Source organism: Solanum lycopersicum, chromosome 11 (assembly GCF_036512215.1).
Source record: "Solanum lycopersicum chromosome 11, SLM_r2.1".
Classification (NCBI taxonomy): Eukaryota; Viridiplantae; Streptophyta; class Magnoliopsida; order Solanales; family Solanaceae; genus Solanum; species Solanum lycopersicum.
The window spans coordinates 4681883-4698942 of record NC_090810.1 but is presented as its reverse complement, the minus strand read 5'-3'; the positions used below and the strand labels follow the sequence as shown (position 1 = coordinate 4698942).

The following is a 17060-nucleotide window of genomic DNA, read 5'->3' as shown; positions in this document are numbered from 1 at the left end:
AGAACTCTGTCGATCATTCTGTATGTTCTATTCACGTCTATTCGTCCTTAGTTATGGGCACATATACTATTCCAGAAAATATCTGACTCTGATATCATATATGTCATAACCCAAACCAATATCATGCATCTTCTTTTTTTGTTCCCTCGTCTACATCGTCATTGAACCTAAAAACGTGTGAATTTTTGTTTTGAGTTTCTCCAAAGGTATAACATGAATCTCATTTCAAAAACAAACATCAACCTAAAAATCTGTCAATCCTATTCTTCGACTCGCACTTGTCCACCAAGCTATTTAGCTACACATTAGCTAGAGATTACCAAAATAATTATTTGATGCTTTCTAATAATGTGTGTAAATAAGGTCAAATGATATTTTCTTAGCCTTATAATAATTTCTTTTATAATTACCAAAAGTCAATATATATAACCTAAGAAAGTCTAGTGTTCAGACACAGTCCAACTAGTACTGTGAACGGTTAGGTAGTGAACTTCTCCAAGGCCCTAAGATTGCGACTTGTGAGAAAGCAAAGTGTATAATGTTACGTAGAACATAAATATATGTAAAAGATATTTATATTTACTCTAAATATTACGTTGAGTAAACTGTAATCTCGTACAATTGAGTCGAATTTTAAAAAGACTTCTACTATACATGCATATGACTATGATATGTTGCTTAATTTAATTATTAGGAGTATTTATTTATTTATTGAGTGTGATCACATACAAGAAATCCTACCATTAGGGTAATTTTATGCCAAATTGAACACATCCTAAAGATAATTACAAGTACTTAGAAGTTAGAACTAGAAATGCATGCATACATTAAAAAAAGTTACTCAATTTTGGGGGAGTTTTAACCCAAGATTTGAATTATTTTGACTTCTATTTTTCCCATTTTTATAAAACCTTGTTGGACAAGTGACTCATTAAATGATTTTATTTTCAATTGATTAAAGCAATTAATTCTCCATCACAGAATAACCAAGAAGTTAGGTTTAATTGCTAGAATTTATTTCCACTAGGTCAATTTTATTAGTAATGTAAATTGAGTAGATACGTAAAGGAAAAAAAATAGTGGATAATGTTTTTTTTTCTCATACCTGATTTTCGAATATTATATTTAACAACAATAATAACATATCTAATATAACTATTCATATCAGATTTGAGAAAAGTAATATATACTTATATCTTATTCCTATATTATGAATAGAAATATTATTTCCAATATAATCCTCCGCTAAAAAAATATTTTAAAACAATTCGCAATGAAAAATACAAAAATAAAGAAGACACAAAGAAAACAAAAATGAAAGCAATACATATCATTCCTAACAAGAAGATTTTGAACATTCAAATTGTTTAATTTATTCATACCAAAACCAAGAATTTTTTTTGGTTTGGTAGCCAAGTGACTTGATTATAAGCATGCGTTTATTCATGTGGATCCCATATATTTCAAGTGGTATTTTTGAGAGACAACAAGTAGATTTTAGATTTATCTTTTCATGTTTGGTTAGTTAGTAGAAAATATTTTTTGGAAATGATTTTTAGTATTTGATTATGAATGAAAAATGTTTTTGAAAGACATCTTTTATTTTTACTAGAGAAAATAATTTATGAAATTGAAAATAATTTTTAAAAACAATTTTATTTGGGGTGGGGGTGGGGTGGGGGAGGGGGGAGGGACTAGGAGTGAAAAAATAAACATTTAAACTTTATAGTATTTTTAAAAAACAAAATTAATTTTTTGGGGGGTTTTGGGTGCGTGGGGGGCTTGCTGGGGGGGGGGGGGAGCGGAGGAGGAGCATAGGAGTTTAAAAATAAAAGTTTGAAGTTGAAAATATTTTTAAAAAGCAAAATTATTTTTTTGGGGAGGGGGAGGGGTTGCGGAGGGAGGGGGGGACTGGACGGGGGGGGGGGGTCAGGGATCGGGTAAAAAATAAAATTTTAAAATTGAATTTTTTTAATAAATTGTTGTCGTTTTCCCCAAAAAACGATGAGAGTTTTGGAAAATGTTTTTCTTAATTTTTGAACAAAAGCCATTTTTCTTAATTTTGAGGAAAATCAGTTGATTTAAAAAATATATTTTCCAAAACTTTTATCCCAACCAAACATGAGAAAATTGGAAAACACTTTCCAGAAAATGTTTTCCTTCATACCAAACACATTCTAAATTTTTATTTTTTTCTTAGTATATAATATCTGATTAAACACATTCAACCTTTAATTAGAGGCGGCTCTATAATTTTGCAAAAAAATAAAAGCAATTGCTTTAGGTTTCAAAATTTGAGGGGCCTTATTTTTTTTTAAAAAAAAATAATAGCTTATAAGTATTTTTTTTTAAAAAAAATAATAGCTTATAAGTATTTCTTTTTTTAAAAAAATATCAAGTATTATTTGTAGAAAATATTTTATAAAGAGTAAAGAAGTAATACAAGTTTGACAAATTATAAATACTATTACTATATCTCAAGAAAGATGAAACAATTGACTATAATTAATTTCATAAAAAATATATATTAAAATTTAAGACCTCCATTCAAATTTAACTTTAGACCACTGATTTTTTAGAGCCGCCTCGCCTTCAATTATTTGAAGGGATATTTGTATCTCTTCATGGATTCACATATTTATCAATCAATCATTTTAGCAACTTTTAAAGAATATAATTAGATATATATGACAAGAGCAAAATCAGAATATTGTAATAATTAACTTTTAAGTTAGAGAGTAGTTAAACCGTTACCTTTGAATAGCAGATTGACTTAAAATTCAAAAAATATTTTTAGAGCAATGATATGATAATGCCACAATTAGTACTAAATATGTATGCGATATTATTTCATAATTCCATTGTTATCAAGTGTTAACACTGTTCTTAATTACTAGGATGAAAATATTTATTAAATTTTTATAATGTATGTCCTTTGTTTTTGTTCTTTAAGTTTTCTTTCTCGTATCTTGCTGAGGGTCTTTTGCAAATCGTCTCTCTATTTCAGAAATATAGAGGTAAGTCTATGTACACAGAATCTTTCCGGTCCAACACTCACTTAAAGAATTCCACTTCTTTCTCCCATTTCACCCCCCTTTTTTCATTTTAGTTCTATTATATATTTTTCTCGATTATTTTTCAGTAATTGCGAATTAAAGTTATTTTAAAAGCAATTTTAACGAATTTGAAGAATTATTTTTTTTTTAATTTTGTAAAAGACTTGGGAAAGCAATTGCTACAAATATTTTGTAGAAAATTCAGATTCTCCACCTAAAACAAGGAATCTAAGATTATTTTTTTAAATTAAATAATAAAATTAATTTAATATTTCAAAATTAAAATTTGGATATTCGTGAATCATACCAACATAGTAATGTTATCCATATTTTAATTAAAATATTTATAATTTAATTTGATTGAAAGATTTAATATGATAAATATTTTGAGACGCAACAATATTACTATCCTCGATAAGACATTATAATAATGTAATATGAATATACAAATTTTCAACATTCCCTTCTAGATAAATATTTTTTTTCTAGCAAATTTCTTCAAAATTGACGAATAGTCATTAATGATTGGAGTTTAACCAATTTGAACAAACTTCTAGGTAAATAACGACTAAAATATCAAATATATATTTGGAACAATATTTTCAACAGCATATTTGAATTGGTACTTTTCTTGCTGTTATATTCCAGCATCTTTAATTAATTCTTTGTTGGAGGTTATGATTAGGTTATCTAATTGCTTGATTAATCAAAACAATTAAGCAATTCCAAGAATCATTTCGTATTTACCTCTATCATTAGGAGATCGTTTCGTATTTAATTTACCCTTATTATTAACAGGTATTGTATCTATAAATGAGTGGTAGCTTTTGTATTCATCTAAATTATTCTAGAAATATGATCAAATCAACGCGATAACTTTTTAATATGGTTTATAATTAATTATATTATATTACCTACAAGTTAAAGGTTTAATAGGGAAAATAATAATTAAACATAGACTTTTTACTAATCCAAGTTTAATGGAGTGTAAAATTACTTCATTTCGAATACGGAGTATTTATTACACAAGCAAATGTGACATTTTGCCTAAATTAAAATAAAAGTATAATTTTAGTCCTTTTCCATTCATGTTATAACTATTTGTTATTTTTTACGATTCGATTATTATGTTTTTTGAATATTGTAATTGTTTCCTTTTTCTGAAGGTTATATGATATATTCATTTTTTATTTCATATTTTTTTCTACTGATTTTGATATGTTTATTTGAATTGATTTTTTTTCTTAAAAAGATCAATCTATCTCTGTGAATTAAGAATAAAATCACTGTATACTATATCATTCTCAAACTCCATATATAAAATGATATTGAAAATTTAATTTATTTATTTTGGTAAAATGGTTATGCTGCTTTAGTTTGTATGTAGAAAAATTACAAAAATTCAACAAGTTCAAAACTAATTAATGCTATTATTCCAACTAATTAACTATACATTGCATCACATGTGAAGTACTTAGTACGTAGCTGCATACTTCATCTTTGATAATAATGATGCATTCTAATTTTTGTTTTTAATTTTTTTTTCTTTATAAAAAATATGTATTTTTAAAGGTACATCACATACTCTAGTGAATATGTTGTATTTGTATACCTCAAACTCCTCAAGGATTCATATTAGGGGATTTCTTTTATTTGTTTAATTTTTGGAGGACAGAGAAAATGATTCGATATTTGTATTGATAGAAGTGCAAACTGGTCCAGATATTCACACGCTCTCTAATGAATAAGTTGTATTAGTAAACCTCAACAATTCATATTAGATGATTTCTTTTCAGTTGTTTGAATCTTGATGGACAGAGAATGACTCGATAATTGTATTGACGGAAGTGCAAATTGATTCGAACACCACAATTATAAAAAAAATATTAATTATTCTTTGTAATAGACTAAATGATTTATTAGCACACCCCTCTAATTCCACACTAATCATTGACTAATACTCTAATAGTAGGAGATTTGGTATCTTCATGATTATATATTAATTTATTTAATTTTTGTCTTTTAGGTTTTGGTTGGGAAGTTTGTCATCTCTTCCTCCAACTTGTGATTTAATTGTATAAATTAAGTTATAAAAAGTTAAAGTAATTTGACTTTTATCTATTATAATTAACCCCATGCAACAATTCTTTAAACAATCATTTGACATTAAGAAAAATGATTTATTAGGTATAATATTTTTAATCTATCCAAGGATTAAAAATCTCACTCGTTCTCCTCGATCCACCCTCCACATAAGAGTCACAATAAAATTGTAAAACATGTAAAAGGATTTAACGAATTTATTTTTTCAGATAATTTTTATGTCACTGATGATGTCAATTGGGATGACATACTTATTTCAAAATAATATAGAATTAATTTGTCATATAATCTAAGATTATCTTTATCTGGTGGTAAGCTAGTCAATTCAACCTTAGGTAAATTACGTAAAAATAAAAAAATAAAATAAAAGGATAATAGACTGCTTTGACAATTGACAAAGTACAATTTTTGACTATAAACTATTGAACTATTTTTATAATTAGTCATATGTATTTAGTAGAAAAACAAGAAAAAAACTCCTCAATTGATTGACATTTATTTATTTTTAAATCAATTTAAAGATTTAAATAATATTACACACTAATTATCTACTATATATATTTCATAAATCCATGCACTACACCAAACTATATTGTTACATGAGAACTGCTCCAAATAAAATATTACACATGGAAAAAAAGTATTTACTATACATGTGATATTAATTAATCCATTATTTTTTTTAGTTATGATACCTAATAACATGTAAATATCAATGTTATAAGCACACGTGTCACCATTTTTAAATATATAATTAGTACTAATATAATGAGATTACAAAAAAAAAATAGACACTTGTGGCAACTATGGGTGTAGCCAAATGTGAATTAAATTTTAATGAAAACCATAGTATTGCGCGATAGGAATCAAAGCTTTGTGAATAATTTATGTAATTACTTTACGTAATTTATAAATCAATTTACGTTTGCAACTACCATGAAGGTATTTTAATAAAAATATAATAATTGAGATGATCGTAAATTAACTGTGTGATATTATTATTATATTTAAAATGGTACTAGCATTATGTATCAAAGTGCTTATTGCATCTCCACTAAAATATATGAAGGATTTCTTGAAATCTAGCTACACTCTGTATTAATTATTAAAGGCATAATATATAGATAAATATTTTAATTTAGCCTCAATCAACAAATAATATTTATAATTTAGCCTCAATCAACAAATAATATTTAATTTTAAAAATGTAACAATATTTAAGCTTATTTTTATCGTCTGGTGAATATCTGATACTGACTTTGATCGATATATATTTTTTTTCTTTGACTTTTGAAAAATAAAAATATATTAGTGGTTACACAGTATACAAGTTAATTGATCATTTGATTTCTTTTTTATTAATTTATCTATGCCATGTGTAAGAAAATGTCAAAATATATAGTATCATTTTGTTTAGTGATACTCTTGGATGAATCTAACAAATCTAATATTGAAAAGAAAAATCGAACAAATTAAAGTTTTATTATTATAGTTCTTTACAAAATTCATAAGGATTATCGAGTTGATTAAATAAGTGATTTTGTAAATGAAATTTCTCAAATTTGACTAATTTTTCAAAAAAGTAAAAGATGCAAGATCCATTCTGACTATTTCATGAAACTTGTTCAATAATAAAGTTTTGGAATGATAACAAATTAACAAACTAAAAAGAAAAGTTCATAAAAATATAGATGAAACTTGTATAATGATCAGAATATATATAACTTTTTCATTCAGCAATTTATTCTGATTTGTACATTATAACAAAAGAGTTTTTTACAACAAAAAGTAAAAACAAATATTTGATATGGGAACTTTTGTATTTTTCTCCCATGTACCTTTTTTTTCCCACTTTTTTATCAACTAAAACTACTATTAACAAAAAGTGACACGTACTGACCAATCAAAAAAAAAACTTTAAATTAAACTCTGCGTATCGAATAAACTTATGTATTATATCACAAGAGTTGCTCAAACTTCCAAGATTCATCAAATGTAACATTATTCATCATGTCACTATGATCATCCTCAAGCAAAAAATCCAATGTGCTGCTAAAATCATTATTAATTTCCCATCCAAATCCCACATTGTTGTTATTATTATTTTCCATTAATGGCCATTCATCGAAGCTTGACAAAAACTTCAAATCTTCAAGAATGTTGGATGATGATGATGATGAAAATGAAGAGGATGATGTTGATGGAGTTGATTCTTGGACTAAAATCTCATGAGGTTCAATCAATGGAACTTCATCAATACAAAAGCCATTATTGTTGACTTCCACTATGGTTGAGTCAAAATTATTAGCGCAATTCGTTGCCATGGTGTTATTATTATTGTTATTGTTATCGTCTTCTGATTTGATCTTTGCAATAGTTGATTGATCAATTGAACTACTTTCGATATCCATTTGTGCCAATAATATATCTTGATTTTTTTCTTCTTCAATTGGTTGATTTTCTTGTTCTAATGTGTTTGTATGGTCAATAGTGATAGTGGAGAGTGGCTTGTGAGTGATTGGATCAATCCCCATTTTCTTCAACTTCTTCTTGATGTGTGTATTCCAGTGATTTTTTATTTCGTTATCTGTTCTTCCAGGTAAATGAGAGGCAATTTTTGACCACCTATAAATAATAAGTTTACTTGATCAGTAATTCAGAATATATTGTGAGAAAATATCAATGTTATAAAAAGAAACCCCATGACTAAAATGACATATTTACCCTCCATTGATCAAGAGAGTAAATTTATTTTGTCATGTTGATAGAGGGGTCCATTTTCCCACTTAGGTAAAAAGAGTCATTAATTGGTAAAGGAAATTGAAAATTTATTGATAAACAACAATGACACATTGAAAAGTACACAATGAAGAATGGGTGCCTGAAATTGAGTTAAAGTTTTTTGTCTACCACTTGAAATTTATTTATTTATTTTCTTGAAGTTTTAAAGAACTTTATGATCCACACAAAGAGCTCCAAATGGACATATCACTTATTAAATAAGTACTACACTTTTAACTCATGTTCTTTTTAAAAAAAATATTTAAATGTCAAAAAAGGAAAAGCATGAGAAATAATTGACATATTTTTTTTATACTTCAAAAAAATAAGTTACTATAATTTACCTATTTCCAAGCTGAGCATGAAGATCAATAACCATTTTTTCTTCATATTCTGATAAAAGTCCTCTCTTCAAATCTGGTCTTAAATAATTTGTCCATCTTAATCTACAACTCTTTCCACATCTCAATAACCCTGCATAATTAAAAATATATATATATATATATATTTAATATTTCTATATACTATAATCAAGATATACTAGTAAATAAATAAATAATTCACTTTCTTTTTAGAAATTTGGACCAATTCTAGTAATAAAAACAATCATTGAAACCACCCTTTTCTCATTTTCCAAATTAGCACACTAAACACCATTGTCCCACACTTTTCCTATTATCAATGACACAACACAGCGTGTTCGATACGAAAGAAAAATATTTTCATATTTTATTAATATGTGTCTATTTTTTTTTATCATTCAATCATATAGACGCAACAGGTTCTGTCATAACCTGCGGCGTCTAGTCTAAATGAATTCGTCAGATACAGTCTGACGAATTATAAAAGATGAAAAAAATGAGAGAGACCTGCTAATTTAGGGACAGCTCTCCAACAACATTGTCCATTATTGAGAATGAAGTTAATGAGTTTCTTGTCTTCCTCAGCTGTCCATGGACCTTTCTTCAATCCAACTTTGTCACAACAAGGTTGTCTCCCCATGATGATAATATTTTTTCAAGAAAATAACAACTAAGTTCAAGAAAATTTTTGATGTTTGATGAAACCAAATATTGAAAAAGAGATTTTTGGGATTATTTTGTTTTTGTAGAGAGAGATGAAGAGTTGGCCTAAACTCTATAGAACAACAACAAAGGCCACCTACTTATATATAAAATCATAACCAAACACCCCCCCACCCCCCACTAACCCTAGTGGTGTACCACACATTAACACCTCTAAAGAAAAAAAAAAACACGGCTTATTAATAAATTATTTTTTATTTTTATTATATATAAATAAAAATCAAAATATTTAGAATCAATTTGAAAAACTTTAATAGGTTATTTGAATATTCATAAAAATATCAAAATATTAATCTCAATTATATATATCGTGTCTAAACACGAATTCAATATTAAATATCATTTTCAACTTAATTAAAAAAATTACAGTATTTTTTTTCAATTTCATGTTCAAACATCCACTTTCACTTTTTTTTTTTCTAAATTTAATTTCTAAAAATTATTACACCCACACGTGTAATTCAGTGATACAGCGCGTGTAAGTGCGTGTTATTTGTCACATTGAGAAAGCGCCACTTCAACACACAACTCTTATTTTCTTTGCTTGAATTTGAAGCATAAAAATATGGAGAAAACACTTAAGTTCTCTCACACCTCAGCAAAAAATTAGAAGAAAAAAAAATTAAATTGGATATTTTAGTATAAAGTATAATATTCTTGAATACACATTTGGGATGAAGTGGCTAATTCAACAAAATTTACATTTATTTGGATATGATAATATTTTATGTATACTTGTTTGAATGTTGACCCTTTTAAATTTACTTTATCCATGTATATTTTTAGATAACTTTGACTTGGGTTGAGCTATCTTTGGTTGGATTACAAAAATAATTAAAGTATATATACTAACATATAAAAAGGAAAAATGATTTTTGTAAGAAAATTTGGTCATGATGATAAAGTAACATATGTCATATTACGTTTTATTTTTAAAAATATTTTTATAATTTTGATTTTATTTTAAAAAATGAAAAAATTAAGATTACTTTAAAATAAAATGAATATTTTAAATTTTCTCTGATCAAATTTTATGATTATTTAGTATTACGCATATAAAATGATATATATATATATGTATGTATATTTGTATATATACATACATACATATACATTGAATGGTATTTCCTCTTATATATATCAACAATAGTGTAAGTTAATTGACTATACACCATTTTCCATGTTACAAGACCAAAGCTTGTGAATATGGAAAATTAATTGTTGTCGTAAGTCAATTTAATCTCATGGTATATATAGAAATTTATTTGGTGTTGATGTTAAAATTGTTTTAAAAACTTAATTAATATTATTCGTTTTATTCAGTTTGACAGATAAATTTTAGAATTTAATGTTTATGAATTTCTGTAGAGACCTTAAATTTTAATAAAATAATGATTAGGTTCGTAATTAAATACGTATAAATATTTATATATACGTTTAATAAATTCTTTTATTAAAATCACATAAACCTTTAAGCAAAACCGACCCTAACTAGTGATTTTATTCATGAATATTTTTGGCAACAAAGAGTGTCTTGTTTAATTTTGTGCTTTTAGTAACACTCTAATCATATCTGATTAAGCTTTTTTTAATAATAGGGATAATGCATAAGTAGTCCTTAACCTATGTCCGAAATCTCAAAGACACTCTTATACTATACTAAGATCCTATTATCTCACTGAATTTATTTTATAAGTAATTTTTTATCTTTTTTATCATATGTGGCACAATCTTGTGAGCCCAATACGAATTGATTTTTTCTTTCAAGATAGTGCCACGTAGACCTAAAAGGGGTAGAAAGTTACTTACAAAATAAGTTCAAGGGGGTCATCGGACTTTAGTATAGTATAAATATGTCTCTACAATTTTAGACGTAGATTGAGGGATACTTGTAAATTTTTTTAAGTATGAGTTCAATTTTCACTATTATCTTTTTCTGAGTAAATGAAAAAGTAAAAAAAGGTGATAAGAGAACTAAAATTACACATTTTGGTTGTGCATGAGATTGAGAGAAATTGTTTTCTTAAAGTTAAATTCAAATATAACGACATAGATCTTTCCTTAGGAATAAATTCAAGAGATATTTAAGGAAAATATTAAAGTAAGATTAATAATTCAAATATTATTTGACACACAACAAAAGTCTACGTTTTTACTACTCCAAAATGGACCCACAATCTTATGTATTAAGCAAAATAAAAAATAAAAAATAATCTTATCCTTAGATTAAAACCAAAGAAAATTTCATCTGCCAGCTGGTGGTCAAGATTATTATAATATACAAAACAATTTCAAATATAGTAAAGTCTACTAGAAGACTTAGCTTGAGTTAATAATAATAATAATAATAATAATGTACGTGCAAATTTACCCAACTTGTTGGTCGTAAGATTCTGGATTTTAATCAAATTTCAAAATTTCTATTCACACTTTCAAAAAGTTTATCTCATTATGATTAATCGCTCATTGCGCAAATACGTATACAATATTAATATTGATAATAGAAGATAAAATTTTTGATAAATTTTTTAATATAATACAAAATCTAACTAAAATTACTGAGATCAGTTGAACATTTACGTCAATTTTTAGTTTCGTTCCGAATAAGTATGTTATTATAACAATAACTAATAATAATAAGTATATAAGTGCAAACGTACCTAAATTGGTGGTGAGATTCTTGAATATATCTGAATTAAGTTTGAAATTTGAATCTCAATACCTCTTATTTTCCATATCACAATCCCTTTAATTAGTTCTTTTTTTCTTCCTTTTTCCAAATTCATTGTTCTTTTGTAAAAAAATCTTGAGATAAAAAATTAATAATTTATTTATCTAACCAAAAAAGAAAGGGAAAAAGAATAATTAGTCTTAATATATTCTTATTCAACCGCTTAAATTATAATCATCTACGAATTGATTTCCTATATAATATATATTAAATTTTATATATCATACAGAAAAAATAAATTGTAAATTTGACTAGCTATTTGTGTAAGACCCCCAAAAATTTTATATATATATATATCAAATTCATCTTTATCGTTACTTAGATGTTTCAAATTCGAATTCTAAACATAATAGAAATTATAATAGGTATTAGGTACCTTATACGATATGAATTTAGATTAGTATTTGTACATCGGGTGGGACCAATTAAAAAATGAAGTGTATATTTGCCTTAGCTTTGTTTTGTTCTTTTAAAAAAATGAATGCATGTATTAAAGAATTTTTTTTTAATGTGGGGATTAAATTAATTATTGTGCAATATGCATATGCCAAGTAGATACAAAGATCTTCCCAAACAATAAATTATAATTATTTGCGGCATTTATTTGTTTGTTATTTTTATTTTTATAAATAAGAAGGAAAATAGTGGTTGAGCATCTAATTGGCATATCAACTACCATGAAAATTATTATATAGACATGCAAAATTATCATAGTATGTATACTAATATTATTATTTTTAATAGCATAGAATAAGGATCTACATTTATACTTTATATTTACGAGTCACTTTCACGTAGAGAAAATGAAATATATTTTCCATCATGACAAATAATTTAAACTAACCAATTATCTTATTTGTGCACACGAAGTTCCTATAAACTAATTTATATTCTATACTATATATTTGAATTAGGAAAGGATATAGGTAATCGGGTTCAGGTTTCAAAAAACTCAATAACTTTTATGCTGATTTATATTGAATAATTTATACATATAAGAAATATTTATTGAAAATTCGACAATAAAGTAAGCTTTTGGTCCATAGGCAAAAATGGAACTTGTTTTAAGCTTTGTTGGCCTTTTGGTCCTTAATAAGTGGGATGGAGGTTAATTAACGACAATGATAATTTGATTATTAATGACCCCAAATTAATTATTAATCAAGTCCTAATTAATAGTACTACTTGACATATACTTGCTAAAAACACAAAACATTTTATAATAAGACTTTAACTAACTCCATGAAATATAAAATCCATCAATTTCTTGTGGATCTAACTGTTCTAATCATTATATATATATAATTTTATTTTTGTATCTCGTATATGTCATGATCCAAGTACATAACATGTAGTGTTTACTTTGGCCCAACAAACCTCGCAAATTTATTCTTTGAGCGATGTCATTATCAAGCCCAAAAATATTTATATCGTGTGAACACTCATATTATGTCTTATAAAACTCTTCATTTTTTTCTCATTCTGTTGTGTGGCATTCACCTTATCAGGTGTAATATGCCTCCTTTATTTGAAAATTTGTTTGTCAAAAAGTCTATCAATCCTACTAATCTTCGACCCGCCTCCTTTGTGGGCATGACAATATATAATGTGTGTGTGTTTAATTTTAAACTAATTAAATAAAAATTGTATTTTTGAACTTAAGTAAATTAAACGTGTTATGGTAGATTCCCAAATTCAATCCCTAATACGTTTTATATCAGTATATTGTAATTTAACATGTTATAGAATAAATAATATGTGTTACTTTATGTCCTTATTCCTTTATAAAACTCATAAAACTTAAGTTTACAGCATTAAACGACGACCCTGCTTGTTCAATTTTTAAGATATTATCTACTTTACGTCTATACATGTAAAAATTTGCCTCTTTGGTTTTAACTCAAAAGGACGTGCCTCAACTATTAATTCTAAACTCATTCTTCTATCTCATTCCAATATTTACAAATTCACCTAAGATATATTGTGCACCCGTTCTTCAGAGACTTGACTTTTGTTACGAGCGTCAAGAAATCATTTATACACTCTCTTTATACTTCTATTAAATTTACATATTTCAAAGAAGTAGTGACAAAAATGGTAAGTTACGTTTGTTCCCTCATACCTCAGCAAATATATGACTTAATTATAAAATTGAACCGTTGAGTAAACGTATATAAAACGTTTACTTATAAGATTTTACATTTGTTTTCTCGACTACTTGTTGTATTATAGACCAAATTTATTTGACCACAAAATAAAACATTTACTTTTTTTTTTATATTTGTTTAATAAATAGTACTCTTGATAGCACTTGAAACTTTTTTTTTTACTTTTTATATGTAGCTACAAATTAATTAAATTGAACCTTAGTCCAAGATAGATCTATTGCGTCAGAACAAATAATACGTGTTATCGATTTGAATATGATGACATATTTGCAATTAGTTTGGCTTAGATATTTCATCTTATAGGCCATAATAAGAGTTGATAGTAGACGGTGATAAAAAAAACACTCTATTTATTTATTTGATTGTATTATAACACGTCTCCTCATTTGCAGGTCTGATTACTTTCGTAGAACATGAAGTGTATTGAAATTCTTTCTTATATATAATAAAATAATTAATAATTATGAGATTTAAGTTCAAGAACTCTAATACTATGTATATGTTGCATAATGGTCGACCAACTGATTTTATTGAAGAGAATATATTTTTATTAACTTAATTATTTCGAAAGGAAAAAAAAAATACAAACGGATGGTAGAGCAACTTGAAGAGTGTTGTTGGATACAACGAAACAATGTGATATTATTTGCCTAATTGTCTCCTAATAATAATTAATAAAATAACCTGTTATATTTTATGTACCATTTGTACTTTGAAATATTGATTTGGTATCAAAAGGAAATCGTAATGATTAATTACCTATTGGACAAAACTAATAATATTGTGTTAGATGTTAGTAATTAATTAGGTACATAGCATGTTCCTGCTAGCTCTTTTGCTACACCAACAAGTTGGTTCAAACAAAGACTTTTAGTCTATTTCTTTTTTCGTCTGGCGTTTGATATATTTATATTAAAATTTGATTAAATTTAAATTTGTATATTAACTTATTTCGATGCATTCCTCTCAATATGATTTCTTCTATTTTCTTAGTAAACTCAAATTTAAAATTTTTAATTAAAAATAAATTAAATGACCGTGAAACATTTTACCATTATACCATATTAGTAAGACTTTGGACTAACTATATTAGTGGTGAGTATTAGTATACTATGTGCCATAAAAACCATCATTTTTGTTTAATTTCCATTAGACAAACAATAGAAAAATCAAATGGATAATTGGATTAATCAACTACCATATGTGGAATTAGTGATTAGAGTCTAAAGTACTCTAGGAGAAAATAAAAGTGAGATTAATTAGTCCAAATTGATCATATCAAAATTAGATTAAATACATTGAACCTCGTACGCCAAATTCTATAAATTATCATATCATATTATCAATCACTAAAAAACAAATTACCAATAGTGAAAATCCACAATCATGTGTAATTATATCAGTATCGATTAATTGTATAAAAGTAAAATAACTTTAATATTTCTACTTTTTTTTATCAATCATCTTTGTGTACTCCACAATAACACTATTCGCGATTCAAACAATTCGAACTCGAGACTCGAATACTCCTACTATAACCTCATTTGCTTTGCAAACAAACTCAAAAACACAATGCACATTAAAATTATTACTAGGAATATCTTTTTTCAAAAAAAATTAGTTCATTAAATTTTTATTTTATTTTATTAAAATCTAGCCGAAATTTAAGAATAAATCATAGCACACGCTTTTAAAAATAATTGGTCAAAATATATTTTTGGGTCAACCATATATTATTATCATGCAAGAAGGTTCTCACTAAGTCACTTCACTATCAATATAATAAATAGGACAGATTTGTACGTTTGTTCAAAGACTTGATAAATAATATATATTCGTTATAATTTGTCTGATTATTTTGTTTTTTCATTAGTTTAATTTTTTTTTATTTATACAATCTTGAAAACCTAATGTGTAAATATTTGATTCTTTTAAAGGAATATTGTATTACAGCTAAGATTTAACAAAAGTTTTCAAAGTCATCGAATAAAACATAAATATGTATATTGGTTTTTGGCTTGTGTGGGGTATATATGATTCCTTATTTGAAGAAGTTAATAAACATTCTTTTCACAAGCACCTTCGGGTACGGAATTATTTTTGTTAAGAAGTATTTTACTTTTTTGATGTGAATCTTTTAGCGTGAAGTCGAATTTACTTGATTGAATATTGAAGATCGAATGATTTTTTTTGGCTTTGTCACCACTCATTAGTCATATCATTATAAGTGAATAACCTTTTCCCTTCTCTTATTGTAGAAATTAGACATATATCGTATATATATTATACCTATATATCGATAAAATACGTGTTATTTTTTTTATATATTGAGATGATATTTTCTTTTTACATTTGCATGATCAATATAAAAGGAATCGTGACATTTCATTATTTTCGTAATGATAGAGATGGAAAATATAAATACATATAGTATACGAACCTATTTCGTATATCAAATCAATCAATATATATTATACGTATTCTTTAATATACAAATTTGCTTATTAATTAATTATAGTCAAGTGATTTGTGTGTTTTTCACTCCATTTATCATTAATCATGATCATTAGCATGATTTGGTGCAAAATCTAGTTGAAAAATAAGTTTTTGTTTTTGGATAAGAGACATCACACCATAATTATTTAAATATATTTACTTAACATGCATCTACTAATATAATTGGTCAATTAGATGAAAGTCAATGACTCGTTAATATTTAACAAGGTGTCATCGTCTACATGTTTTCAAAATAAATTTGCTAAACCGACTAATTCAGATTTGTATATTTCGTTTTAGAATATGTTTGATTAGAAGTGGAAGAAACTCATTTATTCAGAAGATCAACTCAAAGTAGGGACGGATTTATTATGTTGATTACAAATTCATCTGAACGTAATGATTTATAATCAAACCATCTATCCATCTATCTAATATACTTCGGAATATCGACTAATTTGTCAACAAATATTTGTTGGAAAAAATGCATGCATGCACTAATTAAATCAATAAATTCATTAAATTAATACCCCAATCACTTTCTCTATTAATCATAATTAAGGCAGAAAAACATTGATATATAGACATTTGACTACAATTACAGCCAGACAATTTTGTGGTTTGGTTGAGTTTATTTATT

General features: G+C 25.9%; 1 protein-coding gene across 1 annotated transcript; it reads right to left on the bottom strand.

Annotated features, from left to right (window-relative positions):
* Positions 1-6814: 6814 nt before the first annotated feature.
* On the bottom strand, positions 6815-9082 carry THM16 (myb-related transcription factor). The gene is made up of 3 exons (NM_001247371.2): positions 8810-9082; positions 8285-8414; positions 6815-7784 (listed from the first exon to the last, which is right to left on the bottom strand). Exons 1-3 carry the CDS (start codon positions 8940-8942, stop codon positions 7118-7120), a joined length of 930 nt encoding a protein of 309 aa, NP_001234300.2. The 5' UTR covers positions 8943-9082; the 3' UTR covers positions 6815-7117.
* Between the last annotated feature and the right edge of the window lie 7978 nt (positions 9083-17060).

What these genes read in the sequence shown, in the direction of transcription:
- THM16 (NM_001247371.2), bottom strand. Translation starts at nt 8,942, where the DNA reads ATGGGGAGACAACCTTGTTGTGACAAAGTTGGATTGAAGAAAGGTCCA. An exon ending in AGCTGTCCCTAAATTAGCAG is followed by an intron (nt 8,415 to 8,809) that starts GTCTCTCTCATT and finishes TTAATTATGCAG; the next exon opens with GGTTATTGAGATGTGGAAAG. An exon ending in CATGCTCAGCTTGGAAATAG is followed by an intron (nt 7,785 to 8,284) that starts GTAAATTATAGT and finishes TATTATTTATAG; the next exon opens with GTGGTCAAAAATTGCCTCTC.